General features: G+C 40.3%; 1 protein-coding gene across 3 annotated transcripts in view; it reads left to right on the forward strand.

Annotated features, from left to right (window-relative positions):
* UBN2 (ubinuclein 2) overlaps positions 1-16,428 on the forward strand; it is a 72,165-nt gene that overhangs the window by 51,286 nt on the left and 4,451 nt on the right. For 2 of the 3 annotated variants that reach the window (XM_058189715.1, XM_058189716.1), the window contains exons 14-15: positions 1,946-3,472; positions 12,848-13,094. In XM_058189715.1, the coding sequence (XP_058045698.1) occupies positions 1,946-3,472; positions 12,848-13,094 (1,774 nt within the window). The other variant, XM_058189717.1, reaches the window with a different exon arrangement.

Raw genomic sequence — 16,428 nt, forward strand, 5'->3', positions numbered from 1 at the left:
GTTGCTGTACTATCATTGCATCAGGGTGGCGCAGTGGTTAAAGTACAATCTTGCAGGCTACTTCTGCTGCCTGCCAGCTTCCTGCAATTTGGCAGTTCAAATCTCACCAGGCTCAAGGATCCTTCCATTCTTCTGAAGTGGATAAAATGAGGACCCAAATGGTTGGGGGCAATAAGCTGACTGGTAAACCGCGTAGACAGGTCTGTAAAGCACTGTAAAGCGGTATATAAGTCTAAGTGCTATTGCTATTACCAATACGCTTCACCCTTGGCCATAGTGGCTGGGGTTGTTGGATACTACAGTTTAGCAACACATGGGAAGTCATAGGTTTTTCTTTTTTGGTTTACACCTACACCATTTTAATTTTTTTATATAAATTATTTTTTATTAAACATATTTCATCATTTTATATCACATTTACAGTTTTTACAGCATTCCAGCATTGATAATACTCATACATACATAACATACATAACATTCCTTGCTCTTCGTTTAATTGTATACATTTTCTTTAAATTTTAGTATTTCTCTTAAGTTACCTTCATACTTTATCTTGAATGCCTTTAATGTCCCACATGTCCCAGACTAAATAATATTCTGTTTCGCTACTTTCCTTTAATTTCGATGTTAGCCTGTCCATCTCGGCACAATCGAACACCTTTTTGATCACCATTCTCTCGGAGGGCATGCTGCCCTGTTTCCACTTTTGTGCATAGGCAATTCTGGCCGCTGTTGTTATATTCAATATAATATATTGAATTTTCTTACCGTAGTTTGCTCTTATTATCCGTAGTAGAAATAATTCTGGTTTTAACTCAATTCTTTGACTCGTAATTTCTTCTAACCACTTTCTTATTCTGATCCAGTATTTCCTGGCTCCTGGACATGACCACCACATGTGGAAAAATGTCCCTTGATTATGTTTACATTTCCAGCATTCTGCAGATAGGTTTGGAAACATTTTGGCCAATCTAGCTGGAGGTAAATGCCAGTGGTAAAACATTTTATACAGGTTTTCTTTATAAGCTGCCATCGTTAATTTATAATTTTTTTCCCCATAATTTTTCCCAATGTTCTAATTCAATATTATAACCAAAATTCTTTGCCCAGACTATCATAGTTTCTTTGACAGTTTCTTTTTCCATCTTAAATCTCAGGAAATAGTTGTATGCTTTGGATATCATTTTTTCCTCCGTCCCTTGTATAATTGTATCAAGCTCTTGTTGCTACTTGTAGAAGCCATATTTTTCTAGATCCTTTTTATATCTTGCCTGAATTTGCAGGTATGGCCACCAATCTATATCTTTTCCTTGTTGTTTTAACTCTTGGTTTGTTTTTAACGTCCCTTGGGCATCTAATAATTTTAACACACACACACACACACACACACACACACACACACACACACGGTTTAGAATATTAGGTATACCTAAAGTAAAAGGTCATTTGTTGCTATTTGCATGCCATTTGGTCTTCAATTTTATCCCTTGCTATTTTATTTTAATGGATATTCGATGTAAATAACATGAAAATTGTATATGTATAATATAAAAATGTAAATCATTATCATTGAAATAAAATTAGCTCATACTGATCAAGTCATATACTTGCTTTTACCTTTTTTTAAAAATTTGCTTTTTGCCTGACAAAGAAAGATTTTTTTACTTTGGAATAAGGCATATCCAACAGATCTCACAAACAGATTTTAAAATACATTGTGCTGTTTTCTTTTTTCTTCTTCTTTTCTCCACAGAATTCTTCGCTTTATAAAGAGTTGTTTCCAATAAAAGAAAATATTTGTAGCTAAAGGTTGAAATAAGGAATCGTGGTACTTTTGAGCTTGGTTGTTTTCTTGCAGATGTTTTATTACACAAACTAGGTAACATCATCGGTGCTAGCAGAATTCAAAAACAAATTCATTTTTCTCACTTTCTTTTTACACTAGGACTCTAGTCCAAAGAAGGAGCAGAGAGCATGTCCCCCTTTTACTTCAGCCTGTGTTCCTGCTTCAAGTACTAGCACACCTATCAATGCTGTAACCAGCTTTATTCCAGCTCCAGAGACAATTTGCCTAGATGACTCACTGGATGAAGATCTGTCATTTAATCCGCCTTCACTGGATTCTGTTTCTGATGCTTTGGCTGCTATTAATAATGGGGTCAAGAGTTCTTCTTTTGTGTCCCCTGTAGACACATCTGCTTCAAGACCTCGGGCCGGGCTAAGAGAAGAGAAGTTAGCAAGCATAATGAGCAAATTACCTTTGTCATCCTCAAAAAAGATAGAGACGGTTCAAACACAACATTCATCAAGTCTTATAGCTGGACACACAGGACCAGTACCAAAGAAATCCCAGGATTTGCTTCAGACTGGTATCTCTTCAGGCCTTATTGCTGGATCTTCAATTCAAAATCCCAAGGTTTCTTTGGAACCTTTGCCAGCCAAGCTTCTGCAGCAAGGGTTACAGCGGTCAAGTCAAATACAAGCTGCTTCTTCCCAGACCCATGTTTCTTCCTCCTGCAAAGGGCAAGCTACAGCTTCTCCTACTTCACAAAGGCCAAAGGATACAGTTATGCTTGTAACCTCCTCAGAAGTCCAAAGCTGTGGTCCCTCAACAGTACAAGTGGCAAAAGTTCACCAGCAGCCCACTGCCCAACAAAAATATGTGTCTCCTCTGCAAGTTACTATTAGTAAATCTCAAACCAATCCTGTGGTAAAATTAAGTAGCAATCCCAAACTTTCCTGTTCTTCCCCAGTAACCAAGACTTCAGATAAACCAGTAGTATACCGCCTTCCTTTGTCTAATGCCACCTCTGGGAGTTCCCAAATGGTTCACCCACTTGTGTCTCGGACAACATCCTGCACCTCTACCTCTAGTAATTATTTGGCCAAGGCCATGGTATCACACGTTTCTGCCCAGGGTTTCAAGCCTCCTTTCTCCATGGTTCCCTCTCCTAAACCAGCTATCTCTCCCAAACCCTCAGCACCCAAGCCTTCGGTAACATCCAAACCTACTGTATCCCTTAAACTGCCCTCATCTAAGTCCACCTCTACAATCAAACCCATATCATCGTCTAGTTCTTCCAGTCCAAGTACATTAGTATCCCAGAACAGTCACTCCAACAACAATTCCCTTCATAAACAGTCCAGTGGAGTAAGTGTCAATCGACAATCTTCCACACTTAATTTACTTTCCTCTAACCGAACCTCAGGCTTTCAACCAGCAAAGAATCCTCAAGCCCCTTCTAAATTATCCAGTTCCTCTGCCTCTGCAACTGCTGGCAAAAATAACCTGAGTGGAGTTGGATTGAATGTACCTATCAATAGGGGAAGCAGCTTAAATGCAAGTGGGGCTAGTAGAACTAATCCCTCTGGAGCAGCAGGAAGTGGAGCACAGGGTGCTACTAAGCAGTTATCAACTCCACATAGACCATCTTCTGCCTCAGGGTCTACAGTTATACCAGCCAGTGTACAGGTATGTACTGAATCCGAATCTGAACTTAAGATATAATATACTGTACATATTGATTATTAAATTGTGAACTGTGGTAATGGATGCAAAAGGGGATGGGTTTAGAAATAAGCCCACTCAGTATAATAGGATTGACTTCAAGGAAAATATTGAACCATAGATGTATGTTTTGGTCCAGTTACACATTTAAACTATAGTTTATTAAACAAGTTACAGTGGCCAGGTTCACACATAACAGTGGCCCATAATGGGTGAGTTTGTATATAATATTAAGGCAAAAAAAACCACACCACTAAGGATTACTCATAAATAAAAAGCAGGGTTGTGTTTACCAATATGAGTTCGTATAGCTACTAGGAGATGGAATTTATTATAAATCAACTTCATTTATAGTGTTTTATGATAACTGACACTCTAGGATTTAATATATAAAGATAAAAATTAATTTCTAGTATATTTATTTGTATCTTAAGACTTTTTTACTGTGACTGTTATAAACACTATGCAGAGTAAATTACTAGAATAGCAAAAAAATTGAATCCAATAATTTAGATGGATGGATTACTTTATTTAGAGAATAACCCTAAGCCCTTGAAAATTACAGCTGCTTGAGAAAAGTTGTTTGGCTGGTAAACCTATCACTTTTTTGTGATGTTTAAACTGAGCTTTTCTTTCTTTTCGTTACTTTTCTTTCCTTCCCTATCTAGTTATCCACTTCTTGCCTTATATCCTTTCTAGTTTCCTTATCTCTGTTTCACTTTCATTCATTTTCTTGGAGCTATTCCTCCACTTCAACCTAACTCTTTTTATATTTTTCCTTTCTATGTTTCTGGGGGCCTTTTAAAGGAATGTATGTGTTCTTCTTTGTGTGTATAAATAGGGTATTTGAGTTTTGAGTAAAAATAAAAACACTCTTGAGTCAAACTTGAATCAAACTTAAATAAGTACACAAAGACATCCATGCAAGTTTTTGGGCAATATTATGGAAATGATCTGCACTTCCTTCACAAAAATCGTTATACTTAGTTGACCAACCTTTCCTAAAGTAAGCACCTTTCCTAAAGTAAGCACCCTATTTAGCATAATTACAGTCAAACATTATACCAGGACAGAGCAATAAATGTCAGGTCTCCAGACACTTAACCCTTTAGCAATTGGCTAAACTTAGTAGAAGACTCTCAGGTACGACAGTTAAAGTAGAATAAAAGTTGACTTTGTATATAATATACAAATGGATGAAGACTATTGCTTAACACAATGTAAGCCGCCCTGAGTCTTCGGAGAAGGGCAGGATATAAATTTTTAAAAAAATTGTAGATAAGAATTAAACGTGTTAGCGTATACAACAATGATTTGTCCTTTACAGTGTGAAGAAATCAAAGCCTTTATATGGGTGTGTATTTTAGAATTTAAATGCTATACTTTTTCCTCCTGCCTTCTGAGTTCATGGATATTTGGACATAGGTGAAATATTTTTATGTGTAGCTCTCTCTGTTTTTCAGCCTTACGGCACATCCTCTCTATTTTATTCTTCCTATTCCCTCTGAAGTGAAACCCTTTATTGGTCATGAATGGCTAGAAGGTATTGTGCCCATCTTCTGTTTCTTCTTGAGATATATAAGATTTCCAGTCTCTCCTTCTATCCTGAGTTTAGCTAGAAGGGAAGTAGAATTTCCATTTCTTCTTTAGTTACAGCTGTCAAGATCCCCTCTTTTAAATGCTTGCATTTCCCCTCCCCCATTCATTCAGCTGAACATTTATTTATTTTATTTATTTATTTATTTTTCATATTTTTATACCGCCCTATCTCCCTAGGGACTCAGGGCGGTTCACAACCAGATAAAAACATACATATAAATACAAATAAAACATCCATTAAAAAACTTATTATAATTGGTCGAATAATTAAAATAATTAAAATAAAAATAATAATAAAAATAATAAAATCCCCATTAAAACCAATTTGAATTTAAAATCTAGTCCAGTCCTGCGCAAATAAATAGATGTGTCTTAAGCTCGCGGCGAAAGGTTCGGAGGTCGGGAAGTTGGCGAAGTCCTGGGGGAAGCTCGTTCCAGAGGGTGGGAGCCCCCATAGAGAAGGCCCTTCCCCTGGGTGTCGCCAGCCGGCACTGTCTGGCCGACGGCACCCTGAGGAGTCCCTATGAGAGCGCACGGGTCGGTGAGAGGTATTCGGTAGCAGCAGACGGTCCCTATGCCATGGAGCGCTTTGAAGATAGTCACCAAAACCTTGAAGCGCACCCGGAAGACCACAGGTAGCCAGTGCAGTCTGCGCAGGAGAGGTGTGATTATTCATGTCTTGTTTCTTGAAAAAAGACTCATAACTTGGTTAAAGTAGCTTTTCCATTGCAGACTAGATCGAATCTATATAGGAATCAAAACACCTTCTCTTTGTTTATCCAAGATTTGTTAAGTTTTCTCTTTCTACTTCTCACAATCAAAGGGGATATTTCTTAACTCTCTTCAAGCCCATGGGAGGACAGAAGGCATTTGCTGACCCAAAGAAGAGCTTTGTGGTTAAAGTGTTGGCAGTCACTGAGCACTTAAGTTCTAATCTACTCTTAGCTGTAGAATTTCTCATGTGACTTTGGGTACAGTTTTCCCATGCCCCCAAAAAGCGGAGTACAAAGGGTTCCCTGAAGTTTATCTATCTAACTCTGCACTTATGAACCCTGTTTTTGCTGAATTTGATCAGTCAAGGAAAGACTTTCTGTTCTGCCCTTAGGAGTCTGAGACTTAGGACTAGCTAGATATCAAGGAAGGGGCACTGACGTTTTCTGGGTGGAGAATGGAGATTGGAGGGTCATAAGGTAAGAAATATTCTAGCTTACATGATAAAATAGTCCAACACTAGAAATTCAAAGGTGCATTTTTCTAGCTTAGCAGAGGGGCTGCATTTATGAAAGCACTGAACACCTCGATGCACTTGATCAGTGTAGAAAGCAGGATCCTTCAAGTAAATCAATAAATCTTTAAGATGCAGAATTAAAGCTCCCCCCCCCCCAAAAAAAAACTATGAGAATTGTGGTTCATAATTTTCATGAAGTTCAATGGCTCATTAACCAGTTTGAAGGCCATGGAAGGGAAAAAACTGTCTTTATGTCTAGTTGTCTTGGCATGCAATGCCCTATTGCAGTGTCCTGAGGGGAGGAGTACAAACAGTTTATGTCCAAGATGTGAAGGGTCTGTAGATATTTCTCAGCCCTCCCCCTGACCCGCTGTTTATCCAGATCTGCTATGAAAGGCAGGCTGGTTGCAATTATTCTTTCTTTTTTATCTTTTTTTTAATTGAAAAAGTTTTACAAAGAAATTTTTTTTAAACAATTGTTCCCCCACTTCCCCGCCTCCTCCTCTCCTCCAACCCCCCCAACCCGCCCCCCCGAGACTTCCAAGAACAAAATGCAGGGTATAACATCTAACAATCATAAGCTAAAATACAACAAAAATCTTAACTCATATCCACCCTCTTCCAACACCCCCTTAACTCCCCTTTCCCATATAAACATATACATTAATATATGCCATTCCTAACATTATTCCTAAACTATTTGATACTTTTTAGTCCAATTCTTGTTTTGAATATAATCAATCCAACTTCTCCACTCCAATACATATTTTTCTTGTGAATGGTCTTTCAGATACGCAGAAATTTTTGCCATTTCTGCTAAATTCAATACTTTAAGTGTCCATTCTTCAATCGTAGGTAAAGCAATTGTACTTTCTGTAGTCCTAAGAATCATTTGGAATCTGTACCTGTCCTGTTTGGTTGCTGTACCAAACCAGACAGTTATTGAAATACATATAATAGATTCAGTAATTCCTCTGTAAAACTATATCAATAGCTTCTGGGGCAGTCTGAACTTCCTGGGTTGATCCAGGAAGTATATTCTTTGTTGTGCCTTTCTAATGGTGGTTCTAATGTTAAGTATCCATTTCATGTCCTGGGAGATTATAGAACCCCAAAATCTGAAGGACTCTCTGCTGATATTGTGGTGTCGAATATAGTAAGACAGGGATCCCCAGCCCCTGGGCTGTGGCCTGCTACCAGGCAAGTTGGGAATCGAGCTGCCGAAGTGGCAGGTGAACACGCAAAGCTTCATTTGTGCATGCTTGGGATTTAGGTTGTGCATGAAACCATTCTACCCTGCTGTCAAAGCCAGTTGCAGAACCAAAAAGGTTGGAGACCCCTGTAGTAAGAAGTGGTAGAATAGAAGGGCTACTCCTAAAATCCATTCTCATCTCTACAGTTTTAAGCATGTTCAACTCCAGATTGTTCTAGCTTCACCACAGGGCCAATTCCCATCTATATGCACATCTCTGTCTCAAATAAGGTGAGTGATTGTTGTATCATCTGCAAACTTCAATGCTTTAAAAGAGGAATCCTTAGAAATGCAGTCATTGATATAAAATGAGAAGAGCAAGATGTAGTGCTGTTCCATATTATAGTGCAGTTCCATCTTCTGCAGATCTACCGTATTTGCTTAGTAGGCAAATTGCAAAGAGTCTAATAGTGGATCTGTGATGACTTTCAGGTGGGTTAGTGCTAACCTCTCATAGGTCTTCATAACTACAGATGTCGGAGCAACCAGCCTGTAGTCATTTAAACCGCAGTCAAGATGAATGAAGAAAACTCTTGTGGAGCATAAAAGGACTTACAATTGATAAACAGTGTCTCTCTGTCCATGCTACAAAATTTCTTTAGTAATTTGACGTTATTACACCAGCAGATATTAATGTAGAAGCAGATTCCCCCTCCTCTTTTTTATCTGATGTCTCTGTAACCCAGTCTGCCCTTTGAATTTAAAACCTTGTGTTTCAACTCCTTCCCTCACATCCTGGACATAAATTGTTTCAAATCCTCTCCATTGCATGCCAAAACAACTAGACACAGGGACAGTTTTTCCCCTCATTTCCCTCTGCTGAACACCTAATTCCCACAGCTTTTGTCTAAGGATATTTACCCATGTTGTATGGCTGTAGTATTATTATTATTATCCTTCCCATTTTCTTTACTACTACCTCTTACTGGTGGTATTACGATTATTATTACTCTGTTGCTTTGCTTGTGCATAGAATAGAATAGAATTGAATTGAATTGAATTTTTTATTGGCCAAGTGTGATTGGACACACAAGGAATTTACCTTGGTGCATATGCTCTCAGTGTACATAAAAGAAAAGATATCTTCATCAAGGTACAACATTTACAACACAAATGATGGTCAATATATCAATATAAATCATAAGGATTGCCAGCAACAAAGTTACAGTCATACAGTCAAAAGTGGAAAGAGATTGGTGATGGGAACGATGAGAAGTTTAATAGTAGTGCAGATTTAGTAAATAGTTTGACAGTGTTGAGGGAATTATTTGTTTAGCAGAGTGATGGCCTTCGGAAAAAACCTGTTCTTGTGTCTTGTTGTTCTGTTGTGCAGTGCTCTATAGCGTCATTTTGAGGGTAGGAGTTGAAACAGTTTATGTCCAGGATGCGAGGGATCTGCAAATATTTTCACGGCCCTCTTCTTGATTCGTGCAGTATACAGGTCCTCAATGGAAGGCAGGTTGGTAGCAATTATTTTTTCTGCAGTTCTAATTATCCTCTGAAGCCTGTGTTTTTCTTGCTGGGTTGCAGAACCGAACCAGACAGTTATAGAGATGCAAATGACATACTCAATAATTCCTCTGTAGAACTGAATCAGCAGCTCCTTGGGCAGTTTGAGCTTACTGAGTTGGCGCAGAAAGAACATTCTTTGTTGTCCTTTTTTGATGATGTTTTTGATGTTAGCTGTCCATTTTAGATCTTGCGATATGATAGAACCTAGAAATTTAAAGGTTTCTACTGTTGATACTGTGTTGTCTAGTATTGTGAGAAGTGGAAGTATGGAAGGGTTTCTCCTAAAGTCTACCACCATTTCTACAGTTTTGAGCGTGTTCAGTTCCAGATTGTTTTGGTTGCACCACAAGGCTAGTCGTTTGACCTCTCCTCTATATGCGGATTCGTCATTGTCTCGAATGAGACCAATGGAGAGCTTTTGCACTGGAGACGAATTCCTTGTGTGTCTAATCATAGTTGGCAAATAAACTGTTTTGTTCTGTTCTATTCTTGAAAATCTCACTGAGCCAAGTTTCTGTAAAGCAGAGAATGGCTGAGTTAAAAAAAATTAGGCTTCCTATTTAGAGGGAGAAGTTCATTCATTGACAAACCTACATTTGACAAACCTACATTCATTAATGAATGTCGATTTGTTAGATGAAGCAATGGGAGTGGAATCCTAACCCCGCTCCTCAGCATGCTTCCTCTTTTTCACTTCCTTTATATTCTCCAGCTATGGAAGAGAAGTGTTGCTTCTCTGATCATAATATCCACATAACTTCTTTCTGCATTAGCAGAGACAGGAGAAACCAGAGGAAGAATATTCTTATAAAGTTGTCTGTTGTTCAGAAGCTCATTTTTGGTGTATGTAGTCTATAATGCAGTGGTTCTCAACTTTTATAGTGCTGCGACCCCTTTAATACAATTCCCCACGATGTGGCGACCCCTTTAATACAATTCCCCACGATGTGGCGACCCCAACCATAAAATTATTTTCGTTTTGAAATTATTGCACCTGAAGCCATATTGGCTAGCGATCTGAACTGCTTGCGATAGCCTTGAGGACGGAGGCATTAAAGCAGAGACTCCTCCCCTATTAAGTTTATCGCGCCTGAAGCCAGATTAGGCTAGCGATTGGGAGTGATTGCAGCTGGCTTGAGAGGGAGACATCAGAGCAAATATTTCTCTTTTTTAATTCATTGCGCCTGAAGCCGAATTCGGCTAGTGATTTGAAGAGCCTGCAGCTGGCTTGTGGAGTCAACCATTGGAGTGTGATTCTTCGACTTGCAAGTATACTTCCCACATTTCTGATGGTCTTAGGCAACCCCTGGCAAATTGTCATTCGACCCCCAAAGGGGTCCCGACCCACAGGTTGAGAACCCCTGCTATAATGGGTTATAGAGCATTTCACCAAAGCTGCCATCAGTGGCGCCATCTGGAGGATCTTGAATGAATCCTGAAGATACATTTTGACAACGAAGGGCAGATGCATGATCTTTTTTCATGCAAATAAGATTGTACATCCCTCTCAGTTTTATTTTGGTAAAAATATGCTTTCTTCAGATGAACCAAGGGTAAGGGAAATGAGGTAAAAAGGTAGTAATCCCAAATTGTTGATGAGTTCAAGAATCAGTAACTGGGGGCTTCATGTAGAGAGCTATTTTTCCTGATAGAAAAAGTTAAGATTACTCATCAGCTAAGCAAAGGGGAAGATTAAACTACTAGGTGCTCAGTCTGGTGGCTGCTGTTGTGGGAGAACTGATATACCAAAGTGATCTCAACCCTTTTAACTTTCTGGAGCTCCCTCAAGACCAGATTGGGTCAGCAAGCCTCAGGAGACTGGAGAAATATTGAGATGACTCTTGTGTAATTAACATGTGTTTTTAAAATTCTGTTTTAGTTTTGTGCTTTCTATAATTGTAAAGTTTTTAATGTTAATAATATTATTACCAGTAATTTGTATATATGTTTTTGACTTTGTTGTACACTTGCTAGAGTCATTGATTATGAGATGGGTGGTTATATAAGTGTGAAAAATAAATAAGTCTAGCTTTCAACAGTCCTCCTTTGGAAAACTTCTCCTAGGGTAAGAGTCCAAAGGGAGAAGACTTTAGCTCATAACCAGAGTGAGAGCAGAGTATTGTGGGAGAAAGGTTCAGATGAAAGCTAATGGATTAAGGATCATTGTTAATTGGTGAGTTTATGTGGAGTGGAGGAGCAAGAATGGGATTTTAATTCCATATGACCCTTTTTTTAATGTGTGGTTGGGCTTCTATCTTTGGAACTAAAGAAACAACAAAATGAAAAAGATTGATAACATGTTTCTAAGCAGGGCACAATCCAACCACAGTAAAAATTAATTTTAAAAAAGTATTAATAATCAAAACTACACAAAAATAATACAAACTACATCTAACATGTTTTATTTATTTACTTATGAAAATAAAATACTTACACAGCAATAAAATCCTAAATCTATAAACCTGGCATCCCTATTGTGTTACTTACTTAGTGGGATTGTCAAGAACAAACATACCCTCAACTGTACCATCTTAACTACCAATCATGATTGTCAACATCTGTTCACTCAGTCTATTACATAAGTAAGTTTTCACATACTTCTTTAAAATGTTGGTGGAGGCAATAAAACATCAGGGTTTTATAGGCAGTGGAAGTAATTTTCACAGGAATCAGCTACTTTATGGGAGAGAGGGCATTAACTGTTAAAGGAAGGACAGTTTGGTCCCACTCCAAGTACCTCTGCCACCTTCCTGAGTTCTGATTACAGGACTGCTAATGATCCAACTGCTTGTTACCCAACTATCGCTAATAAATGTGAGGCCAAATTGCAATACGTTCATATCCATTTTTGATAGATCAGAAACCTTTGTTAGGTACAGATAGGTATATTGTTCAGGCCACGTTTGGGTATCACAGCAGCTATGGCTGCAAGGTAGTTAGCACCCAGACTTACCTTGCTGGGTGATTTCAGTTCCAGTGCATTGGAAATTGGCTCCAGTTCTACTCAGAATTTCATACTCTCCATTGGTGATAATGGCCTTCTTTCAGCTGCTTTCTGCCACAACACATATGAATGACATGGTATTAAACATTAGACATGGTATGTGATGTTCTGATGACTAGAATTTATGCTCTCCCAATTTCTAGCCTGGTGCCTTAACCACTACACCAGACTAGCTTTCAGTGATAGAAGTAAGAAGAGTTAGACTTTATACCATGAAATGCTGGTAATTATAAGTTTCCAGAAACAGTCCCTTATTCAGCAATAAGCCTTATCTGAGTATATAACTCTCACAAAAATGCATGTGTAATCTTTCTTATGGAGAAGAATAAAGACTTTTTTTACAGATTTGTGCTATGTGGAGCAAAGAAGCCAACATTTTATAAGCCTGTGTTCCAGAGCTTTTTCTTCTAGTTTTCCAAAGCAATGTTTGTGGGATTTTGATGGCCTTAAGTGGCAGCTGAACTATAATGTTTCTGTGTAGCTGGGGAACCAGTGGTTGCCACCTCACCAAACTTAATTTTTACATTTGCACTGTCAGTTATATTTATTGCAAGAAAAAAGAGCCGACCAACATTTGCTATCACTTAAATTGTATCATGAATTAAGTAAGAAATGAATAAGCTTTGCTATAAAATATTGTTTCTAATGAATGTGAGAAAAAATAATGCTTAAATACCTTTAGTATGCTTTGGGTTGCATCCAAAAGCCTTTAAAACATTTTTAAAATAACCTCTATCTATGTAGTCAACAACAGGTGCATCATTACTGGCAAATGCTTCACCTTTGACTCTCATGGCATCACCATTGTCTGTAACCAGTCAGAATGTGACATCTACTCCATTGACTCCTTTTGGGATGCTGGGGAGTCTTGTTCCAGTGACTATGCCTTTTCAGTTTCCATTGGAGCTTCTTAGCTTTGGAACAGACACGGCTGGAGTGACAGCCTCCTCGGGATCTACCTCAGCAGCTTTCCACCATAGTATAACTCAGAGTAAGTAAAACTGTTGTTGTTGGTTTTTTTTACTATTTTTCAGTTGATTCTTTTTTTTCAGTGGCAAATTCTTCAAATTTTCTGCATTTGTTGGGAAATTAGTTTGTTGTTTATGCCTATAATTATTTTTCATCGTTCTCTTAGTGGCTTAATTGTCTCAGGTGTGATGTGGCTGTTAGAAGGTATTAGATGTCTTGGCTAGATGATTGGGTTGACCGCACAAGTGCATGGCTATGAGTATCCCAAATGTGCTTTTTCAAGAGGAAACTGGACTTTCTAGTTTTTCTTTGAAGACGTTTTGCTTCTCATCCAAGAAGCTTCTTCAGCTCTACCTGGATGGTGGGGAATGGAAGGATTTATACTCCTTGCAGACAGCTGGTCATTTGCATTCTTTCAGCGGGTCTTTAAGGTCACCTGGAGGTTTATGAGTCATCAGGGTTACCTGAATGGTGCAAATGGGTGTGGAGCCTTCTTGGAACTGTTGAAAGGACTATGTTGTAGATTGGAGAGAGATGATGTTGTATTCCTCCCCCTCTGTTGAGAGAGGGCTGTTCAATTTTGACATAGATAGCCTCTTTAATCCCTCTTTCAAACCAGCGATGCACTCTGTTCAAAATATGGACTTTGTTGTCTTCAAAAGAGTGGCCTGTGTCTTTTAAATGCAGATGGACTGCTGAATCTAGTCATGATGTGTTTGTTCTCCTATGTTATACCATGAGCATGGCAAAACATAGGAGAACAAAACCCATCAGGACTAGATTCAGCAGTCCATCTGCATTTAAAAGACACAGGCCACTCTTTTGAAGACAACAAAGTCCATATTCAACCTTTGTGCTAACAGGCAATTTATCTTTGGAGCAAGCCTATAGTTAGGTACCGTGTTTCCCCAAACTAAGACATATCCCGATAATAAGCCCAATTGGGCTTTTGAGTGCATGCACTAAAATAAGTCCCCCACAAAAAATAACCCCCAATACTTAGATGCATGCGCAGCTGCCAAACAAACAACACAACATGAGGCGAGGCTGGAGACGGGGGAAAGAGAGGGGGAACATGCCCCATGTGCCCCTGCCATCCATGCAGAATGGCCTTGCGGAGGCCGCTCCTGCAAACCCTAGTTCGCACACGCCTTCTCTTAGTGGTGGCCGCAAAAAAACTTGCCAGCCCTACCCTGTCAACCTGGGACTGGGGGGAGGGAGACTGGCACCGGAGCTCTGGCCCACGACCCTACTCTTACAGCTGCATCCTCCAGCCCCACATGAAAAGCGGCTCCAGCTGCCCTGATCACTTCGCTGCGGCTTTTCACACCACCACCCCGCCGCCAATTGGCTTCAGCTTGGGGGAGTCTCCAACGGAGGCTCCAGAAAAGGGAAGCTGCAACCAGGAGCCGCTTGCAAGCGCCATGAGGGAGCCTGGCCGGCTGGGTGGGGAGAAAGGAAGCCTGCAGTCCCAATGAGCGGATGAGCAAGCAGCACTGGGGGCTCCCGCCTCACTTTCCTGCCCGCCCGGCTCCACACAATGGGAGAGCACGAGACGTCCCGCCACTTCCCCATGCTGAAAGGAGCCCCCCGTGGCAATCAGCTTCTGTGGATGCCAATAACCCTGCAGTGGAGAAGGAAGAACGGAGAGGGGTCTCTCAGCCAGCCCTGGGTTTGCCAAGGGGGGGGGTTGCCTGCTGCTCGCGTCCACAACCCAACCTCGCCCTTGGCAAACCGTGTGTGTGTGTGTGTGTGTGTGTGTGTGTGTGTGTGTGTGTGATGCTAAAACTGCCTCAACCCACCAGGACCGGAGATGGGACTTGATAAACGAAGCGGCTTAGGGGGAGTGGGGTGGCAAGGGGGCTGCTCCAACGAGCCCATCAGCCAGGTTAAACCCTCAGGTGGCGGAAAGGGGGAGGGGAGAAGGCAGCCACGACAATGATGTTGAGATGCCAGAGTCCCTGGAGCAGCCGCTCCGGAGTCTGACTTAGCCGGGCAATCACCGATTAGCAGAAGCCAGAGAAGGGAAGGATGAAGAGGAGGAAGTGCCCCTGCCCCCCTGGCCAAAGGGGGGATCCGGCCTTGATCCGGCACTTGCGAGGATGCCCAAGGGGGATCCGGCCGCCATCCTCTATTCCCCCCGCCTGAGCTTCATGCCTTAACTCCAAAGTCTGCCTTCGTTTCCCCCGGCATTCCCAAGACCAGAAAACCTGCTTGTTGCAAGCCACGGCCACTTTCTGCCCAAAGAAGAAAGGGCCCCATTTCCGTGTGGATGGTGCATGTGGGGCATGTCCCCCCCCCTTAACCCCCTCCCCCGGCGTCACCTCCTCACCTCAGGAAGTTTGCTGGAGGCAGCAGCCTGAGCAGCACCGGCGAAACAGCTAGTCAGCGCTCTGAGGCCAAGGTTTAGGAATAAGACACACCCCACATCCCCGATAATAAGACCAAGACCATATTTCAGGGGTCAAAAGAAAATAAAACCCTGTCTTATTTTCGGGGAAACACGGTACTACCAAGCCAGTTTCAGGTATTAATGACTATAGGGATAAATGCTCACTATCTTGACTACTGTTTAATAACTTGTAGTTCTTCCAAACTCATTCTGTAATTTCTTTGATTCTATCTATCCATCTTATCCATTGTTGTTGTTTTCTATTTACCTTGACATCGCCAATTTCTTTTCTAACAACTGCTTGAATTACTGCTGAAGCATACTAGTTGCAGATCATTGCACAGGGAAGAAGACAACCTTTATTGGTCCACGACTATTTGATTCTTTTTTCTAGTAAACAACTGCCTTCAAACTAATATTCAAACAAATCTATAGTTTGAAGGCATTCATTCATTAAATTTTATCCACTTCTTTTTCTGTGTGTGTTTCCTTCTCAGTATTTAGTTTTACAGTTGTGGATTAGGTGTGAAGTAGGTGAACACTACACTGCTGAAGATGAGATCCACTCCCATACTCCTGGCCTTCTGGCTCTATCAGCTGCCCTGAGTCCCTGATAGAGGCCGGCTACATTGGGTGTGGCTGATGGGATATAAAGAAGATCCCTACCCCCATGTCGCCCATCCTCTTAGGTTTTAGATTCTTCTTTAATCATCTTAATTTTAATCATTTTGAAATCTTTTTTACCTTTTTATTATATTGTAAACTGATGAGAGTCACTGTAACAGTGAAATAGGCAGCCTATAAATTAAATAAGTAAGTAAAAACTTATCTCCACTTGTAAATTCTTCAGATCATATTTTGCTGGTATATCTATCTTTTCTAATTATTTAAACTTAACTTGTACATTTGAAATAATTCATAATCTTTTCTACAATCTGCATCCCGCTGATGTGATGCTATTGCT

This window comes from Ahaetulla prasina, chromosome 7 (genome assembly GCF_028640845.1).
Source record: "Ahaetulla prasina isolate Xishuangbanna chromosome 7, ASM2864084v1, whole genome shotgun sequence".
NCBI lineage: Eukaryota > Metazoa > Chordata > Lepidosauria > Squamata > Colubridae > Ahaetulla > Ahaetulla prasina.